Raw genomic sequence first — 17891 nt, 5'->3', positions numbered from 1 at the left:
CTCTCATACATTGTGGTAGGATCATGAGCTCATATACTCTTAGTGGAGGGCGTTTCAGCAAAATCTATCAGCTATATGTGTATGGGCCCTTTGACTCATCAATTCTTCTTAAGAGAATGTATCCTTTAGATGTGCTGAAATACATGCAAAATGATAGCAGTTATTTGGTATGGCATTTTTTAGTAATGTCAAAGACTGCAAACCATTTGAATGTTCATCAGTCAGAGACTGGTGAAATAATTCATGGCTCATAATAGAGTAGAATTATGAGACAGCCTTAAAAATGAAGCTTCATAGACTGATAGGGAATGATCTCCAAGATAATGATATATTGCAAAAAGCAAGATTTAGAACATTGTGTGTCATGTGTTGCCATCTGAGAAGAAAAAGAGAACATATTTCCCTATTTGTTTGGATATGTGTAACATACTTCTGGAAGGATATATAAGAAGCTGATAATGAGTTCTTCAGGGAGGGAAACCGGGAGACTAGGGGAAGGGCACACTCTCCCCAATATCCTTTTGAAACTTTTATGGTTTGAACTAGGCGACTACATTTTCAATTCAAGAAATTTACAAAAATCTTAAAATAGAGAAGGGGGAGGGAAAGACTAAGGAAGAAGGAAAGATCAGAGAGGAACATTAGGAAAGCAGGGAGATCCAGAAAATGAGGACACAGGAGAAATGAAAAAAAACAAAAAACAAAACACAAAAGGAGGGGAACGGGATATGGGCAGAGAAGCAGCACACTTGAGAGTACAGTATGAAGAAGGTAGATGCAGCTTCATCTGTCTTTAGTTTCACTCATCATGGGAGCAGAATCAGCATCAGCAGGAATGGGCAATGGACGATGGAGAAGGTAGGCGAGGGTCCACAGGGACTGCCCAAACTCATAGTGCTCATCACTGGCACGGACCGCTGGAAACATTTTTTTTTTTATTGGAACTCATGCTCCCAGGTAGATTTCACCATAAAGATTAATTTTTTGATCAGAATCATTGTTATATGTAAGTGATGAATCACTGGAACCTACTTCTGAAGCCAAGACTACACTGTATGTTAGCTTACTTAATAAATTTAAAAGATCAGCATCATTTAATAAGTGATATTATTGCTGCAATCATCTGTAGACTTTAAAAAGATGCATCAAAATTCTCTTTACCATGGTTCTGTCTGCTAATTCAATGAAGCTCTGTTATATCCCAGTGGGTCAGAAAGCTTATGGCAGCATTCAAAATTCCTTTCACAGAGAGAAAGGGTCTTAGAGTGGTCTCTTTCACTGAAGAAAAGCAGATGTAGAGTAGCCCTGTCCAGTGGCAAGATGGCACAAATCACACACGTAATTTAAAATTTGCATTGTAAATGCAGCACTTTTACATTTTTAAAAAGGTAAAAAGCCTATGAAAGTAATTTTAAAAATATATTGTGTTTAACATATCCCAAACATTACCATTGCAGCATATGATCTATATCAAAAACCTAATGAGATATTTTACATTCTTTCTGATATTAAATCTTTGAAATCCAGTGTGTAATCTACACTGAATATCTCCGTTGGGACTAGCCTTCTTGCAACTTAATGCAACATGTGGCTCATGGCTTCCATATTGGACAGTCAATGCGATTCAAGGCCCTGGGATGGTGTGTTGCCATTTGATTATCTCCATTCATGTGACCATACCCTAGCCCCGGAAAGTTGACATGAAGACAGAAACTCGGGATGCTGTTTTGTGGGTGGTCTGCACCTTTATATTAATTTGTTCTTTGTCTTTTCCCCAATATGCTGACCCCAGGCCACAAAATTCTGTGGGACATCTTAATGGATGGATGATGTGTCGATACATGCCTAAGAACGTTTAACTGAGGTTAAAAGTCAGTAATTAAAGAAGGGAAGAGACAAGGAAGAGCCTTTGTTTTGTTCTACCTCTTTGAGAAGCTGAGTGTTGATAAATGGTGTCAAACAACAGATATAAAAGATTAATGAAGAGCCACAAAGTCCAAATTAATTTTACAAAGAAAGCACCGTTTGTATAAATCCATGAGTTGATAAAGGAGAGTAGGAAGCTTGGAAGATGTTTCTAAGCTTTGAACTTGACCCCATGGAGGAACCAGTCAGAATTTGCCTTTGGCGCCATTGCTCATGACATGTCCCAGTTAGTGAAATTCCTGTTCCCGATCCTCCTCTGAATGTTAAGGTGGGGGGCCAAAGGAACACTTCAGCTGTTACATAGTTAATTAGTAGTTTGTCCCTTCATCTAGTCCTATCTGCTGCAGACCACGACCTAGCGACCAGACTGCAGACTTTTAATGTTGACTTTTCTCTTCCTGTTTTCCTATGAGGACAATGATACAGAGCGCTTGGCTTGAAATTAGTCAGTAGCTAAAGAGCGCGGACCAAAGACTTGTTATTTCTGGAACATGTTTAACCGTAGCATGTGAATAATTAGAAGTACAAGGAATGACTCACTTGTTGAAAGACCTCTCCAACATCAACTCCTATCTGTTGAGCTGTCTTGCCCATGGAGTGTTTTGCACACTTTTCAGTCTGGCACGGAAGTGGGATGTTTGAAAACCAAATTCTCCCCCTCTAGTAGGCCAGGAATTGTTCCATACAATCCAGCGTTGGCCCTTGCTGCTCGAAATGTGGCTTCCTGCTGGCCAAACCAGAAGCACCAGGTAGCTGGTTAAGAATGCAGATTCTCAGGCTGTGCCTCAGACCTACTGAATCTGCATCTGCCTTTCAACAAGATCCCTTGGTGATTCACACATGGGAGTTTGGGAAGCACAAGACTATGTTCCCACAACCTTGCCTGGGGAGCAGAAACTATTTCATTTCCCTTAAGCCACCTCTCCCTTGCCACGAAGAGGGTGGAGATGGGCATGCAATAGGCATGTGGAGAAGTTGGGTGGGAGAGAGGGAAGGACAGTAAAGGCTGATCAGCGTGGCAAGGAGATGCCCCTTCCTACTTCCCTCTCCTTCCTGCTGTGACTGCCACCATGCCTGTGAGTGTAGGGTCAAGCTACGGCGTCCAGCTTGGACACCCAGTCCCGGGACATCTGTAGATCCTGTTTTACTGGTGGCTTCCTGGCTCCAGAGAATCATGCATCAAGGGAGTTGGAAGACAAGAGCACGCAAGCTGGTTGAGGTCTGTTGAGAAGAAAGCATAAATCCTCAAGAAACCCCAGGAACATGTAGATTCGAGGCCTCACCTCATTGCATTCAGAAACCACGCCCTCAGGGAGTTTGGCTACGCGTTGTGTGGCTGGTGCTTGCACCTTCCTAACCTCTGGCCTGTTTGCTGTGACAGCACGTCAAGGACATTATCCTGCAGTCCAACCCGCTGCTGGAGGCCTTTGGGAACGCCAAGACCGTCCGGAACAACAACTCCAGCCGATTTGTAAGTCTCTTCCCTTTTTCAGAAAACGTCACCTGATTGATGATGTTGATATTCCCGATTTAAGTCTGGTGTCCCCAAGGAAATGGGAGCTTTTCACATATCGTCAGGAGGCTGCCTCTTCAATCCTTTCTTCCTTTTCTATCAGCCTGTGCTGTCAGGCTTCCATTTGCCCTTTAACTGAGGTTATTTCTGAGCCTCGGGATATAAGATAATTTTTGAAAACAGTTCTCAACTTGAGTTCCCTTACTAGGGACAATAAAAATTGATGAAAGTGTCAGTTTGGGTCCTGGAGGAGTTTTCTTTGTGCCTTGGAGAAAAGACCTTCTTTCTCAGGCAAATAAGTGAGTCGACTAGATTTGCAGGTCTTATTGCCTTGCTTTTGCTTCACGGAACTTGGGCTGTGAACATGGAAAGGCGCAGACACTTCGATCTTGCACCTTGGAGAGAACCCTCCTCCTCTCTGTCAGCCAGAGTGAGCCAGCTGTCTCCCCACCCCTTGAAGCTTGGTGATTTGTTTTTGATATATTCATGTAACATGATAACATCTAAAAGCAACTGGATTGACCTGTCAGACAGCCTCCTAACTGGTCCACTTACCCAAGAGAATGAAAATGCCAGCCAAATGCATTGTCACAAATGCCCATGTAGACATTTTTCTGCCTGAGTGTCTCCTGAAGGGGTGAATTGGAAAGCTGGCAAGGATGAATATGAATATATTCTCCTTGACAGAAAGCCACACTTACAAAGAAATGAGTATTTGGCCAGCATCTTTGATTTATGTAGATCTTGTATCTTATCTCAACCATAGATTATGTCTGGCAGTAAAGCATTTAAGGAGCCATCTGTGAGGCTGATTCAGGACCATTTTAAAATAAATAGTGGGAATTTTGGAGGAAAAACAATTTCTTTTTCACCCTTCTATTTTGGAAGGAAGCTTCTATTTCCAAGAGAATTCTTACTAAGTTCTCATGCAGTGATTGTTAAATTCCCTGCTGAGTTTTATCTGCCGGAGCTGCCCTCACTTTCGTCGCCGTTCAATATTATTCAGACTATTTACTCATTTGTTCACCCCTCAAATTTTTCTGCTCAGTGCCTAGGTTGTGTTATCTTGAAGAGGTTTCTAGATAATGAAATGTGAAGAAAAATGTGAATGAATTTTCCACATGACCTTTTTTTCCTAATTGTCAGTCTCCGTCTGCCTTGTAAAAATGCACTTGACCAACTTTAACTCTCTAGCTACCCATCCCCTACTCTTTGCCTTCCTTCGAGAGGAAAAGAATAATTGCATCGATATTTTTATTTTTTTCCCCAATACAAACTATACTTTATCCTGGGACAAAAGGATACATCAGTCATTTTTTTGTAAAACAAGACAAAGCAAAAATATCCAGCCTTTATTAGTTTTCTGATTATAAAATTTTGTAGAACCGTGATGGAAAGATGAGAAAGAATATGGATGGGCAGTTACTGCCAGACATAATCTATGGTTGAGATAAGATATAAAATCTACATAAATCAAAGATGCTGGCCAAATACTCATTTCTTTGTAAGTGTGGCTTTTTGTCACAAGTACATGCACACACACATACACACAGATTAATGTCTGATGGGGCATCAAAAGATGCTTCCATGAATAATGAAAGGAATGTAGATTAAAACCATATATCATTTTCTGTCTCTCAGATGGGCACACATTAAGGAGATTGATAATCCTAGTGAAAAGACACTATTGGTTGAAGCCTAAACATTCTCCCATGAGAGCAGTTTGGCAATTTTTATCAAAATTTAAAATGCTTGTTTTCTTTGACCTAAGAATACTTTAAAGATATAATATCCAAGTTTCTTGTTAAGAATGATTTATTTAAATATTTTTTTATGTTTATTCATTTTTGAAAGACAGAGACAGAGCACAAACAAGGTTGGGGCAGAGAGAGATGGGGACATAGAATCAGAAGCAGGCTCCAGGCTCTGAGCTGTCAGCACAGAGCCCAACTCAGGGCTCATACTCATGAACCATGAGATCATGACCTGAGCTGAAGTCAGACACTCAACCAACTGAGCCATCCAGGTGCCCCAAGAATGATTTATTTAAAAAGATATCCAAAATATATTGTTAAATTTTAAAAACAGGTTATAGAACAAAATTTATAATACAGTCCCATTTTTATTTCATTTTATTTATTTTATTATTACTTTTTAAAAAATATTTACTTTAGAGAGAGAGAGAGAGAGAGCATGAGCAGGGAGATGCAGAGAGAGAGGGAGACACAGAATCTGAAGCAGGCTCTAGGCTCTGAGCTGTCAGCACAGAGCCCGATGTGGGGCTTGAACCCATGAACCGTGAGATCATAACCTGAGCCAAAGTCGGATGCTCAACCAGCTGAGCCACCCATGCGCCCTTCCTTCAGCTTCCTTTAAATACCTCCTTAGTTTTGTTTTTTGTGTTTTTTGTGACTCCTAAGGGAACTTTTAAAAAATGGTACCAAACTCCTTTGCCTTTCTCTTACATGGATGGTATCCTGCCCTACTTTCCAGTGTCTCCCACAAAGTCGGGAGGCTTTTGTTTCTTAAGTTAGGCCTGAATTGGGATGTTGATCAACTCTAATCAAGGACATCGGCCAACCTGCCAGAACCGAAAATACAACAAACAAAACTAATTCATCTAGCATCTTGCACTTTTTTAAAATGTTTATTTTTGAGAGAGACAGAGACAGAGACAGAGCATGAGTGGGGATGGGGGGCAGAGACAGAGGGAGACACAGAATCCGGAGCAGGCTCCAGGCTCCGGACTGTCAGCACAGAGCCCGATGCAGGTGTGCACCAACAAACACTGATGTAATCCCTCTAAAACATGCCCAAAGGAAAAGACGGTGAAGGATAGTCCTCATAATAGGAAGAACGGGGAACCTTGTTCAGCAAGCGTTTGTCAGGAACCACTGTGATTCGGGATCACAGTAGCTTGTGGCCTTGTCTCTTTCCGGTGTTTCTAAGTGTTTGTTTTTGTGTTTCTTTGGGGGAGAGGCTGGGGGAGGAGTCATCAGAATAAGACAAATAGACAGTTAGAGGGCCTTGTTTTGTAGTCTCTCTGATACCTGGAATTGTCAAGTGACTTCACAGGACACAGCAGGTAGTGGATGCTGGAGGCAACAGGAAACAGGGAGCTTTTCTGGTTTTTAATGCATTTACGGTTCTGGTCCCAGACTTGTGACCTGGCAGGAGCCAGCCCTGAAATGGGTGGATTCAACCAGCATACACATTTAAAACATATTCAGTGTTTTAAAATAATAACATTTAAAAATATTAAATGCAGTTAGGCGGGGCATGCTCTCCGGTTTGATTCTAGGCTGAACTTTTGGTCTCTTGTTAGGGACTCCTAACACCACACTCCCTCACACCCACCTTCTCATCTTTTGTTTCGTTTGCATTTACCCTCCTGGCCCTTTCTGAGGTTGGGAGAGAAACCAGATTCTAGTGAGAAAAATCATGCCATTTACTTAACAATCTAGACACCTTACCCGGCTAAATTCCAGGGCTTTCTTCTCCTTTGTTCCCTACCGGCAGTAATTTAAAAGGAAATAATTAACAACAACAGTAACAAAAATCTCCACACCTGCAACTAGCTGCAAAGAACTTGATTTATAATCAAGTGTTTTTATTTTATGCAAGAATGTTAGATGATCCAAAAGTAGAAGTGATGACTTTTGCCCAAAGCCATGAAAATAAGTCTGGCAGAGGGAAAATTTGCCTCCCCTGAAATAGGCTGATAGAGTTCGCTCTCGTTAGATCAAGGGAACCTTGAGATTTTCTGTCCCATTCTTTACCACTTCCGGCCTCACAGGCAAGCACCCACTGGGGAACATGGGCAAGGAATTCAGCATATCCTTATTTAGTCGGGCTGGAACGATAGGTTCTCTCTCTCAAAACAGAATCGTGTGACTGGACGAAAGCCCTGGTTATTGTCTGATAGGAAGAAGTGAGGAAGTCTAGACCAGAACTGGGAATCATTCAGAACGTATCTTTCATTAATGAATTTCCTTGAATTATATACTGTATTGAAAGCCTATTTGGAACATCATGTTTCTGTTCACCAACCATTGAAGGAAATCCCCAACTTTCTTACAGGGAAAATACTTTGAAATCCAGTTCAGTCCAGGTGGGGAACCAGATGGTGGAAAGATCTCCAACTTCCTTCTGGAAAAATCCAGGGTGGTGATGAGGAACCCCGGAGAGAGGAGTTTTCACATATTTTACCAGGTTTTCCTTTATATTTTTTCTTTCCTATTTCCTTATTCCTTCTGCACATTAAAAAGATTTTTTTTTTCTCTCAGATCTCAGGTTTAGACAATCTAGTCTGTCAAGCCAAGGAGTATTTATTACTATAGTATGTATAAGTCAATGTGCAAAAAATTATGAGAATGTCCCTACCCGCAAAGAGAGTAAGTTCTTGAGGAGAGATGACAAAAATTTCCCAAAAGTTAAATATTCAAGACAGTGTTAATATCACTTCAAAACAAAAGTAGGAGTGCTGGGTTCTTTGCCAGACAGGAATTCACGCAGGGAGCTATGGCTGAGATGCTAAGGAGAGTTATTGAGGGCACATAGGGGAACGTGGTGGGGAGGCTGCTTGGGCAAGTCAGGTGGCCCGAACAAAACTGTGGAGGTGATGGCTGGGCCTCAACCAGGTAGGTGGCAAGGGTGGAAGTCTCCCGGAGGGGAGCTATCAGAGGAAAGACTAAGGATCTTTAATCCCAGGTCATGAAGTGTTGACTTGGGTGCCCAGAACGGTCACAGAGTCTGGTGCTAAAGCAGTGTGCAGGGTGCTTTTAGATTGTGTCCCAAGGTTTCAGGAATCCTCAGATTCAACTACTTTAAAAAAAAATGTTTTTAAGTATTTAAGAAATATAATGATACCCAAAACAATTTCTTTATGTATGGGCTTATATATTAGCATATACATTGGGGGCCCAGCTCAGAATTTCTTCGAAGAAAGACCTGCGGCTCTTTTTTGTGTTAGTTTTACTTTGTTATCGTTTGAAGATCGCTGGATTAGAAGGAAGTTAAACTGTGTTGGGAGCTCAAACACAGTCTTTTCAATTCGACAGCTGTCTCAGATGATGGCACTTCATTCTTCCAGGTGGCTGGCGCGTGATGAGGAAGTAGATTCTGCGACTTGCACAAGTTCAGAGGCAAGGAAAGGCTTACGGCAAAGAGCAGCACGTGTCTGTAGATGGGAGAGACTTGAGAAGGGGGGGTGAAGATGCAAATGAAGGGCAGTGTGGTGTGAATGGGGGGAAGAAACAGAAGGGGAAAACTAGGAAGGGGGTGACACAAAGCTCTTTTGAGGAGACGGAGGAAAGCTAAGGGACCCTGATGTTATGGGTGACCTAGAACTTATCTGTAATGGACGTGAGGTTCCATCCTCTCGGGTTGTGGAGCTGAGAGGACGTGTTGAGGAACCTGACCAAGATGCAGAAGTGTGGCTGGGCTATCTCTATTTTCCTAAATCCTGCAGGGTTGGAGCTGGCAGTTGCTGGAGTCAGCTTGCACGGGCCGTGTGCCTCTCCCCCCACTTCCTCCTTCAGTGGTATTTTCTTGGGAGTTTGAAATCAGTCGTGGTAGTATTCACACCATGACATTCGGCAAACACTGCACATCCATTTTTCTCCTCTAGAGTTGATTATTGAATATTTTTCTAGCACACCACGGATGGGAGCCCTTTAAGAGGGTCTTGCTCAGACCTAAGGCAAGGGTCAGAGATGGAACAGAAAGCTGTGGGACAGCGCACTGGTTAGGAGGTTTCAGAATGGCAGGGAGCGGGACCCGGGGCTGCTGTTTTCTCTGCATCCTGCAGAGAGAAGCATAGAGGGACCGCGCCGCACTTTATAAAGCCATAAGCAAGTTGAGTAGGAACGAAATAATTACAATCTGGCTTCTCTTCCACTCTTCTGAGGGTCTCGCGAGCGCCGCACTGTGATTCTCTTTATTGGACAAGGGGAAATTCTCAGCTCTTGCGGGTCTTACCAGAGTTGAGAATTAGAACTTGCAGACATGATCTGGGGCTACTGCAAGGGGAGCAGCTATCCTGAAACCCATCATTTTAGAAGGCGGGGTCAGAAAGTGCACACTACCTGGGCTCGGGAGTGCTGCCTCTGGTGCCTCTGGGTGGTGGGCCACACTACAGCCCTACAGCCCCCCCCCCCCCCCCGCCCCGCTTCCTCTTGCTCCAGCTCATCGAGGGCGCCTCTGAAGAGCAGAAACACAGCCTCGGCATCACCAGCATGGACTACTACTGCTACCTGAACCTCTCTGGGTCCTACCAGGTGGATGACATTGACGACAGGCGGGAATTTCAGGAAACGCTGGTAAGTGCTGGCACGGGGCCAGGCAGGATGGACTCTCCGGACCCAGTGTTGCCTGTGCTAGAAAGGGCAGGGAGGGTGAACCAAGCAGAGAGCAGCATGGAATTTCCACCTCATTCTGCCGTAAGCATTGCATTTCCTTAAACGCGCTTAAGCACCATTCCATAGCCATGTGCCCAGGTGCCAGAGGACCACTTAATAAGTTGAAATGGATAAAAAACGTGAATTCCTCATTCCCCTCCCCCGGCAGGTGCTCTGATGAATTGGTAAGCACTGTTGCAGGTAATAGATTTACCATCCCTGTTTGCCTAGAGCTTATGCAGTTGCTGAGCTGTTTCCTCAGACAGGTGAAGCAAAGACCACCCTTCTGATCTTTTCCAACACCTTCAGGGGCTGGTCCAGTGCTCTCCCTTCACCCCTGCACTGAACGGTCAGAGGGCGACCCTCTAACTCCATGTCCTTCACTCTGCGTGCATGTTGTGATACGAAGTATGAAATTAGCTACCTCATCGAGGGGTCACGTCTTCAGGGAAACAAGTTAATAAGTCAATCTAGAACTTTCTGGAGCTGGGGTGTTCACCCAAAAGAACCTCAAAGAACCACACCACCTCTGCCTTTTGAGTCAGCTTTCTGCCAGGCCCATCCCTCAGCCCAGACCCAGGCGCAAGAAGGGGACCCCAACAGGGCAAGTCGGGGTGCAGTTGGAGGGGAGCTGTTTGGAGGGGGCAGGCTGCTCAGGCAGGTGCAGGAATGAAGACAGCATCAAGGGGCCAGATGACCTCAAAGGAGCTGGGAGAAGAAATGCAGATGAGAGGCCTGCATTGGTCCTAGCGTATTGTTCTCTTAGGACTCCGATAAATAAGTCTCGGCATTTTGGCTGTTTTTACTTAATTTAACAAACCTGAGAAGCAAAACTTTTCTAACAACGCTTTTATTTGATTTGCTGGAGATTCATAATCAAGATCCTTTCGCAAGTACAGTCTATGCTCAGCCCTCCTGGTGAGGCGAAAGGTCTCCAAGGTCTCCTTGGAGTAGCTGGAAAGGGGACATTGGTGCCCTTGGAGAGAGGCGGGTGGCATCAAGGGCTCCACAGGAGACAAGGACAGGTTGGTGACTGTGGGGTATAGCTGCTGCTCCCTGTATCTTTGCTCCTGGAGCTCTCCTGCCCTTACCCCCGGGGGATCATGTACTGGATCTAAAGACAGAACTGCCTTTCCAACGCGACTCAGTCTTCTCACGTGAGTGTGTCGGTCAGTGACGGTGACCTACAAGGCCTTCCAGCTGCCACTGCCAGCCAAGCCCCGTGTGACTCTACACAACTCAATCTCAGCTCTGGCTTCTTTATCACATGCTTACAAAGCTGGCGACCAGCTCATCTGGATCATTTCTCTTTTCTCTCCCAGCACGCGATGAACGTGATCGGGATCTTCGCCGAGGAGCAGACGCTGGTCCTACAGATAGTGGCAGGGGTCCTCCACCTGGGGAACATCAGCTTCAAGGAAGTTGGCAATTATGCGGCTGTGGAGAGTGAGGAGTGTGAGTAGCTCCGGCATTGGACGGCGGTTGAATGTGGGTGAACAATCAGTTAGCTTCCGTCAGAAGCTGCCTGCCGTTTTCCTTTTGCTAAGGTGTCAGCCGAGGATTTAGGGAAAAGATGAGGAGTCTTGTGTCCTGCTGAGACAGAGCAAATGGGCTTAAGAGAGTCTGGGCCTCTCCTGTGCACCTGCCCTCCTCACCATGTCCCACACCAGTAGACCATTCATGAGATCATTTCCGTTTCAGTTTACCATCACCCTTGGGGGAGTCTGGCAGAATTTTACATCTAGGTTTAAAACCAAAGTGAGATTTTAATGAAGATTAGAGTTAATAGCTAAATAATCCAAAAGATTTGTCTCCTAATAACTGGCCTTGAGGGTCTACCTCCACCTAAAGGTCCCAAAGAGCAAATGATCAGGTATATGTCAATAAGGAAAGCTCACAGATTGAGCTCACCTGTGGGTTGGCTTAGATTGGATTCTGAAAACAGGGGGAAAAAAGCAGGGGGCAGGGGCATTGGCTGTTGTGTCGATATTCCTGAGATCATCTTTCACGGTCACCTCTGTGGTAGTCAGAAGCCTGAAGACCTGAACGATCGTGTGTACTCTTTGAGAAGTCGGTCCCTCCCGCAGAGACACGTTATTGGTTGTGCATGCCACAGTTGGCCACAAGCACCGTGTTGGGTGACTTCAGCCTCTGAGGCATCAGCTGGCTCTCCAGGCGGCTCTCAGAACCCACACAGCCGTCAGCCACCCAGGAGGACATTTCTTCCTTTCTCAGCATTCTTCCAGGGAGATAAATTTAGATGCTTAGCAATAAATAGTATCCCACTCATTGCTGACAACGCAGGGAGGCTATTTCCATTCCAAATAAGGTCCTTGTTTTATATCTTTGTTTTCTTTTGTGATAAAAGAGGGAAGTTCTGCTGACTTCTGATGTCTATCCGATAAAGAGAAAGATGAATCATGTTGACCAGGGAAGGGAGCGGGGTAGAAAACAGTAAATATATGGGTGTGCATAAAGTCTAGAAACAGGACCTAATAACAATATTTCTAGACTTACGTATGTTTTCCATCACATTTAACAAATGTGCATATGTATCCAGGAGGGTCATTAACACTTGTCCTTTTAACGTTGACAGTGTGGTTGCTGGGGAAGTAGACTGAATTTCTCTTTCTTGGATAGTACACTCTTTTATCACTTCTTTATGCTGGAGAACAAAACCACTCTGTCACAGCAAGCATGCCCCCGTATGCTTGAGCCAAGAAGTGGTTCATTGCACATTGATGTCCGGAGGAAGTAGCCTCCTCAGCCAACTGGGCAAGGCCCAGGATTGGCAACCAACTGCCTTGACATGTGCCCTGATTGGAGGTGGTGGACTGACAGAGATCAGGAAAGGCTGTGCTTGAGACCGAAGAGATCTAACAAAGAATTGGGCCCTCCTTCTGATAATTTGTTTCCTGCTCAGTTGGTATACCTTTCTTCACAGGAGTCATTACCTCAGTACAGTGCTCTCACCTACCCTTCTGCTCATCCACTTGTTCCCTTCTCTTGAGGGGACCGTGGTTTCCAGTCTCTTGTATTCCTTTCAGAGCAACTGCACTTGGCCATTCTTCTTCTCACTTTTGTGCATTAATGGGAGCATTAAACGTAATGTTCTACAGTTGCTTGTTCACTTATTATATCCTGAAGATTATTCTGTCCATTAAGGAGCTTCATCCTTTTTAGCTGCATAGTATTCGGTTGTTTGGCTACGTATACTTTTATTGAATCAGGCATCTGTTGGTGGGTGTGAAGGTGGTTTTAGAACTGATGCTATTACAGTACTGAAGGAACACATTAAAGTGAATAACTCATGTTTGAGTCTATCTCATGGAATAAATTTTTAGAGGGAAGTGTTAGCCCGTGTTCTTATAGCAGAAGAAAGCAGACATTCTCCAGCTATTATAGTAAAAAATGGTAAGATTCCTTACCTAATAAAGCAAAACAGCCATCAGGGATGACAGATTTTGCTGTTAACCTGACCTTAGACCAATGGAGCTATGGAATTTCCTGAGTCAGACCTTTACACTGCCGAGAAGTCAAACAAACCTCACGTTAGGCACATGTGTGTCTGTCATAACCTCTATAGTAAGATGACATACTTTTGGAAACAAGTCTTCCTTCAAAGACAATCACCTTTGAATTTTGTTGAAAGAAAAAAATTACTATGTAAAAACTACCTGAAGTACTAAGGGACAGCCTCGCTCCTTTTACCAATGGATTAGAAAGCACAGTAATCACTAAATTCTACACCTGAAACTAATATTACACTGTATATTAACTAACTGGAACTTAAATAAAAACTTGGGATAGAAAAAAAGAGAGAGCAGAGAACTTCACCACCAAAGACAGACCACATGTACCTTGCCATTTCTTTTGTATTTGTAAAACAGAATTTTGTTTTGCTACATCTTTTTAGTTCATCTTCTCTGTACTTTGGATGTAAACAGAAAAATTAAATCGAACTTTGCTTTACACTTTAATGCAATAAGAGAACTCTATTTTCATTATCAAAATGCGTTGAAACATTGCTTCCTAGCAGGTTCTTTTATGTTCTGCATAACTCTGATGAACATTACCGGGGTTATTATCAGCTTTTTGAAATTAATCGATGCCTCCACCCTCCTTCCCTCCCCACAGCCTCCAAGCTTCTGCACTGACGCTCTTCTTCAGCCACACCTGCACACACCCTCATGGAAATTCACAGCCCAAAGGCAGTCAGTATGAGCGGCCCTGTGATTTCAGCACCGGGGCAGGCCTCTGAAGAAAATACAAGGCCATAAAAGCTTGTATTTGAAAAACATGGCATGGATTTTTTTCAAAGCAAGTACTAGATTTCCTCTCCCTAAGCTTGTGGCTCTGATTCTTGGCCAGATTCCATGCCTTGTTTTTCAAGTGCCTGTGGTCCGGCACTCCTGTCTTCTTCTAATAGAAGCAGTGGGAGACACGGAAGTTAGCATGTCTCTTTTTCAGTCTCAGATAAGGACCCGAGGACTCAGCCCCTAGTGTTGTATTTCTTTAGTTGAGATCATAGAGATAAGGGCGTAAACATTTTTACCAAGCATTTGAATTGTGTCCCTATTTTAGCATGGTTAGGGGCTTGGGAAAAGCCCATATTTACAGGATATACAAATAGAAGCTAATTATTCATTATATCAAGGTATTCACTGCATAGTTACCATAAACAGTGAGGGGCCATTGCTAATAATATCCACTTTATTAAGTGATGCGTGTATGTGCCTAACTGCCTGGCAATGGTGATAATAACCCACATTGTAGCTTCGCCTTAGTAAAGTCCTCTTCTGTGTCACTTCGGTAAATGTCTCTTGGTTCTCACACCAACACTGCACATGTCCAGTCTGAGTTATTATGGACATCTTATGTTCTTGCTCTGTGCGAAGGTAAGTTTCACTTTAGTGGAAGACACATCCAGATTCTTTTTTTTTTATTTCTTTTTTTTTAATTTTATTTTATATTTTTTAAAATTTATACCCAAGTTAGTTAGCATATAGTGCAACAATGATTTCAGGAGTAGATTCCTTAGTGCCCCTTACCCATTTAGCCCATCCCCCCTCCCACAACCCCTCCAGTAGCCCTCAGTTTGTTTTCCATATTTAAGAGTATTTTCTGTTTTGTCCCCCTCCCTGTTTTTATATTATTTTTGTTTCCCTTCCCTTATGTTCATCTGTTTTGTCTCTTAAAGTCATCATATGAGTGAAGTCATATGATTTTTGTCTTTCTCTGACTAATTTCACTTAGCATAATGCCCTCCAGTTCCATCCACGTAGTTGGAAATGTCAAGATTTCATTCTTTTTGATTGCCGAGTAATACTCCATTGTACATATATACCATATCTCCTTTATCTATTCATCCGTCGATGGACATCTGGGCTCTTTCCATACTTTGGCTATTGCTGATAGTGCTGCTATAAACATGGGGGTGCATGTCTCCCTTCGAAACAGCACACCTGTATCCCATGAATAAATGCCTATTCGTGCAATTGCTGGGTCGTAGGGTAGTTCTATTTTTAGTTTTTTGAGGAACCTCCATACTATTTTCCAGAGTGGCTGCACCAGCTTGCATTCCCAAGACACATCCAGATTCTTAAACATATGTGCTAACATTAAAACCAAACTAAAGGAAATGGCCATTGGCAAATGAGTGCACTTGATCTTGTTCACGTGCCCTTTGTAAAAGGAAGCCCTTCTACTAGTCAGAGCACTTCTGTGGAACGCTAGCATAGATAATAAATACCTTGTTCTGGCATTACACTTCTTCAAAATGCATTCACTGACTTAATATCATTGGAAGGTATATACTGAAAATGTCAGCCCGTTCATTCTAACACCATCTGTGAAATTCAGATTATCCTTTATTGGGAGGCTTGTGATTTTTGAGCATTATCATGAAGTCTTTGACAAAAATCCTTTTATCAGAAACTTTTGATACAGTTTTATGCAGAAAAAGAAGACTGCTACCCAGGTTTAGAGTTTGGATTTGTGTCCATGTAAATCTTTCATTCATACTGCAAAAAATCTGAGCATTCTTTCATGACCCAGCATGGTGTCGCTTATTCACATTACAGTGTCTTGAGCAGAAATCAAGAAAATCCATTTATATCATGAGCCCTCCTCTTGGCAAGTTCCATGGCTTAAAATAAGTTACTAAGCCATCCATTCAGCTCTTCTATTCGAAGACCAAAACTATGTTACTACATGTCCTTAGGATGGGATGGGTGTGCTGTGACATGAATAACACCGATGCTCTCCATTTCGCTCCAGACACGTCTCTCAGAGAAATCTTATAAACCACCCCCTCCCACACACAAGAAGCCATCCAGGCCCCCTTTGACTCCAGGCCAAATTTCAAATACCATTCAAGGACCTCCCCTGTGGTCGCGGAATTCACCGCGACCTTGTAATCACCTACCTTAACTTTCAGCTGTAGCCAATGTTGGGCCCTTTGCTGTACCTTGACCCGTGTGTCCTAACTCACTGCTTCCACACCTGTGCATGTCCCATTGCCCTCCCCTCGCCTCTCTCTTCCTCTGCTTCTGTGCAAATCCTGTTCGTCCTTTTTTAAAAAAATTTATTTTGAGAGAGAGAGTTTGTGACCCAGGGGGTGGGGTGGGGGGGAAGGGGAGATGGGAGTGGGTAGAGAGAGGAAGACAGAATCCTAAGGAGGCTCTGTGTTGTCAGCGCAAAGCCCGATGCAGGGATCGATCCCATGAACCATGAGGTCATGACCTGAACTGAAATCAAGAGTCAGGTGCTTAACTGACTGAGCCACCCAGATGCCCCAATCCTGTTCATCCTTTAAGGCCCCACCCAAATCCCACATCTTCCTTGACTACCCCAGCAAGTTGTAACAGCTTCCTGTTCTCAATTCCTCTAGGACTCTATTGTCGGCCTGTATTACATATTCAGCTTTTAGTAAGCTTCTGAATTTGGTACAGTGTCCAGGCCTCAACTAGATGGGTCTTCAAGATTTTTTAATATTTTGTGTTCTGTCCTCTCTAGTAACACTACATGTGGTAAGCATTCAGTAAATATCTGATTGCTTGTAATTGTTAGATCCATGATACCAGGTGCTTCAACATTTTTGGGAATGATGCTATGAAAACACCATACCAGAAAGGAAGAAAACAATTTTTGGAGCCAAAGAAATGTCTCTTGATTTAGTTCCTTCCGGGCTGCCTTGCTGCAAGCTTGGAAAGATGTCCATTTTAGGCATTTAACTGGGATCTCAGTAGGGGAGATTGGTTTGCCATCCTTCTTGGATCACTGATTTGTATCATTGGAAGTTTCAGTCATCATAGGAATTGACTCATGTAATAGAACAATTGAGAAAAACAAAGTGGATGGATGTGTGTGGGACTGCTGATAAGCAGTCTTCAGTAGAGTGAAAGTTTTGGGGGGCCAATGATGGTGTCTTGTATGTGCACATGTGTACCCATACACATGCACACACACACACACACACACACACACACACACACACACACAAATGCCTGCACATGTTTGTGAAGTGAATTGTTAAAATTCTGAAAGAAATCATGCTTTATTTTGTTTTCTATAGTTTTGGCTTTTCCTGCATATCTCCTGGGGATAAACCAGGACCGGTTGAAAGAGAAGCTCACAAGCCGGCAGATGGATAGTAAGTGGGGAGGCAAGTCAGAGTCCATCCACGTGACCCTCAACGTGGAACAGGCCTGTTACACCAGGGATGCACTTGCGAAGGCCCTGCACGCCCGGGTCTTTGATTTCTTGGTAGATGTAAGTAATCACAAGTTCACATTTTAGCTATGAAAATCACTAAGGGCTTTGTTTTCATGTTTGGCTTATTCCTTATAACCATTATAATGCTTACTCCTCTGTTATCCTTTTACCCTGGGATCACTGAATCCCACTTTTACTTCTAGAATTGCCCAGCAAGATGCTAATATGGTAACAGCTTCTTCTGGACAAAATACTCAGTAAAGCCAGAACTATAGAACAGAAAAAGGGGAGACCCGTGGTCATGAAACTTTGTTGACTTTCGAGCCTAAAGCTTTAGA

The 17891-nt window shown here is 43.4% G+C and overlaps 1 protein-coding gene across 2 annotated transcripts in view; it reads left to right on the top strand.

Moving 5' to 3' along the window:
* Positions 1-17891, top strand: part of MYO1E (myosin IE) — a 228889-nt gene that overhangs the window by 131467 nt on the left and 79531 nt on the right. For both annotated transcript variants that reach the window (XM_086710815.1, XM_086710816.1), the window contains exons 6-10: positions 3308-3397; positions 7520-7651; positions 9625-9759; positions 11160-11292; positions 17414-17610. In XM_086710815.1, coding sequence (XP_086566941.1) covers positions 3308-3397; positions 7520-7651; positions 9625-9759; positions 11160-11292; positions 17414-17610 — 687 coding nt within the window. The remainder of the gene's footprint in view (positions 1-3307; positions 3398-7519; positions 7652-9624; positions 9760-11159; positions 11293-17413; positions 17611-17891) is intronic.

The sequence above is a fragment of the Puma concolor genome, chromosome B3 (assembly GCF_028749965.1).
Source record: "Puma concolor isolate L17-30 chromosome B3, mPumCon1.1.hap2, whole genome shotgun sequence".
Lineage (NCBI taxonomy): Eukaryota > Metazoa > Chordata > Mammalia > Carnivora > Felidae > Puma > Puma concolor.
The sequence above is the reverse complement of the archived record's forward strand: the minus strand, read 5'-3'. Positions and strand labels throughout refer to the sequence as shown.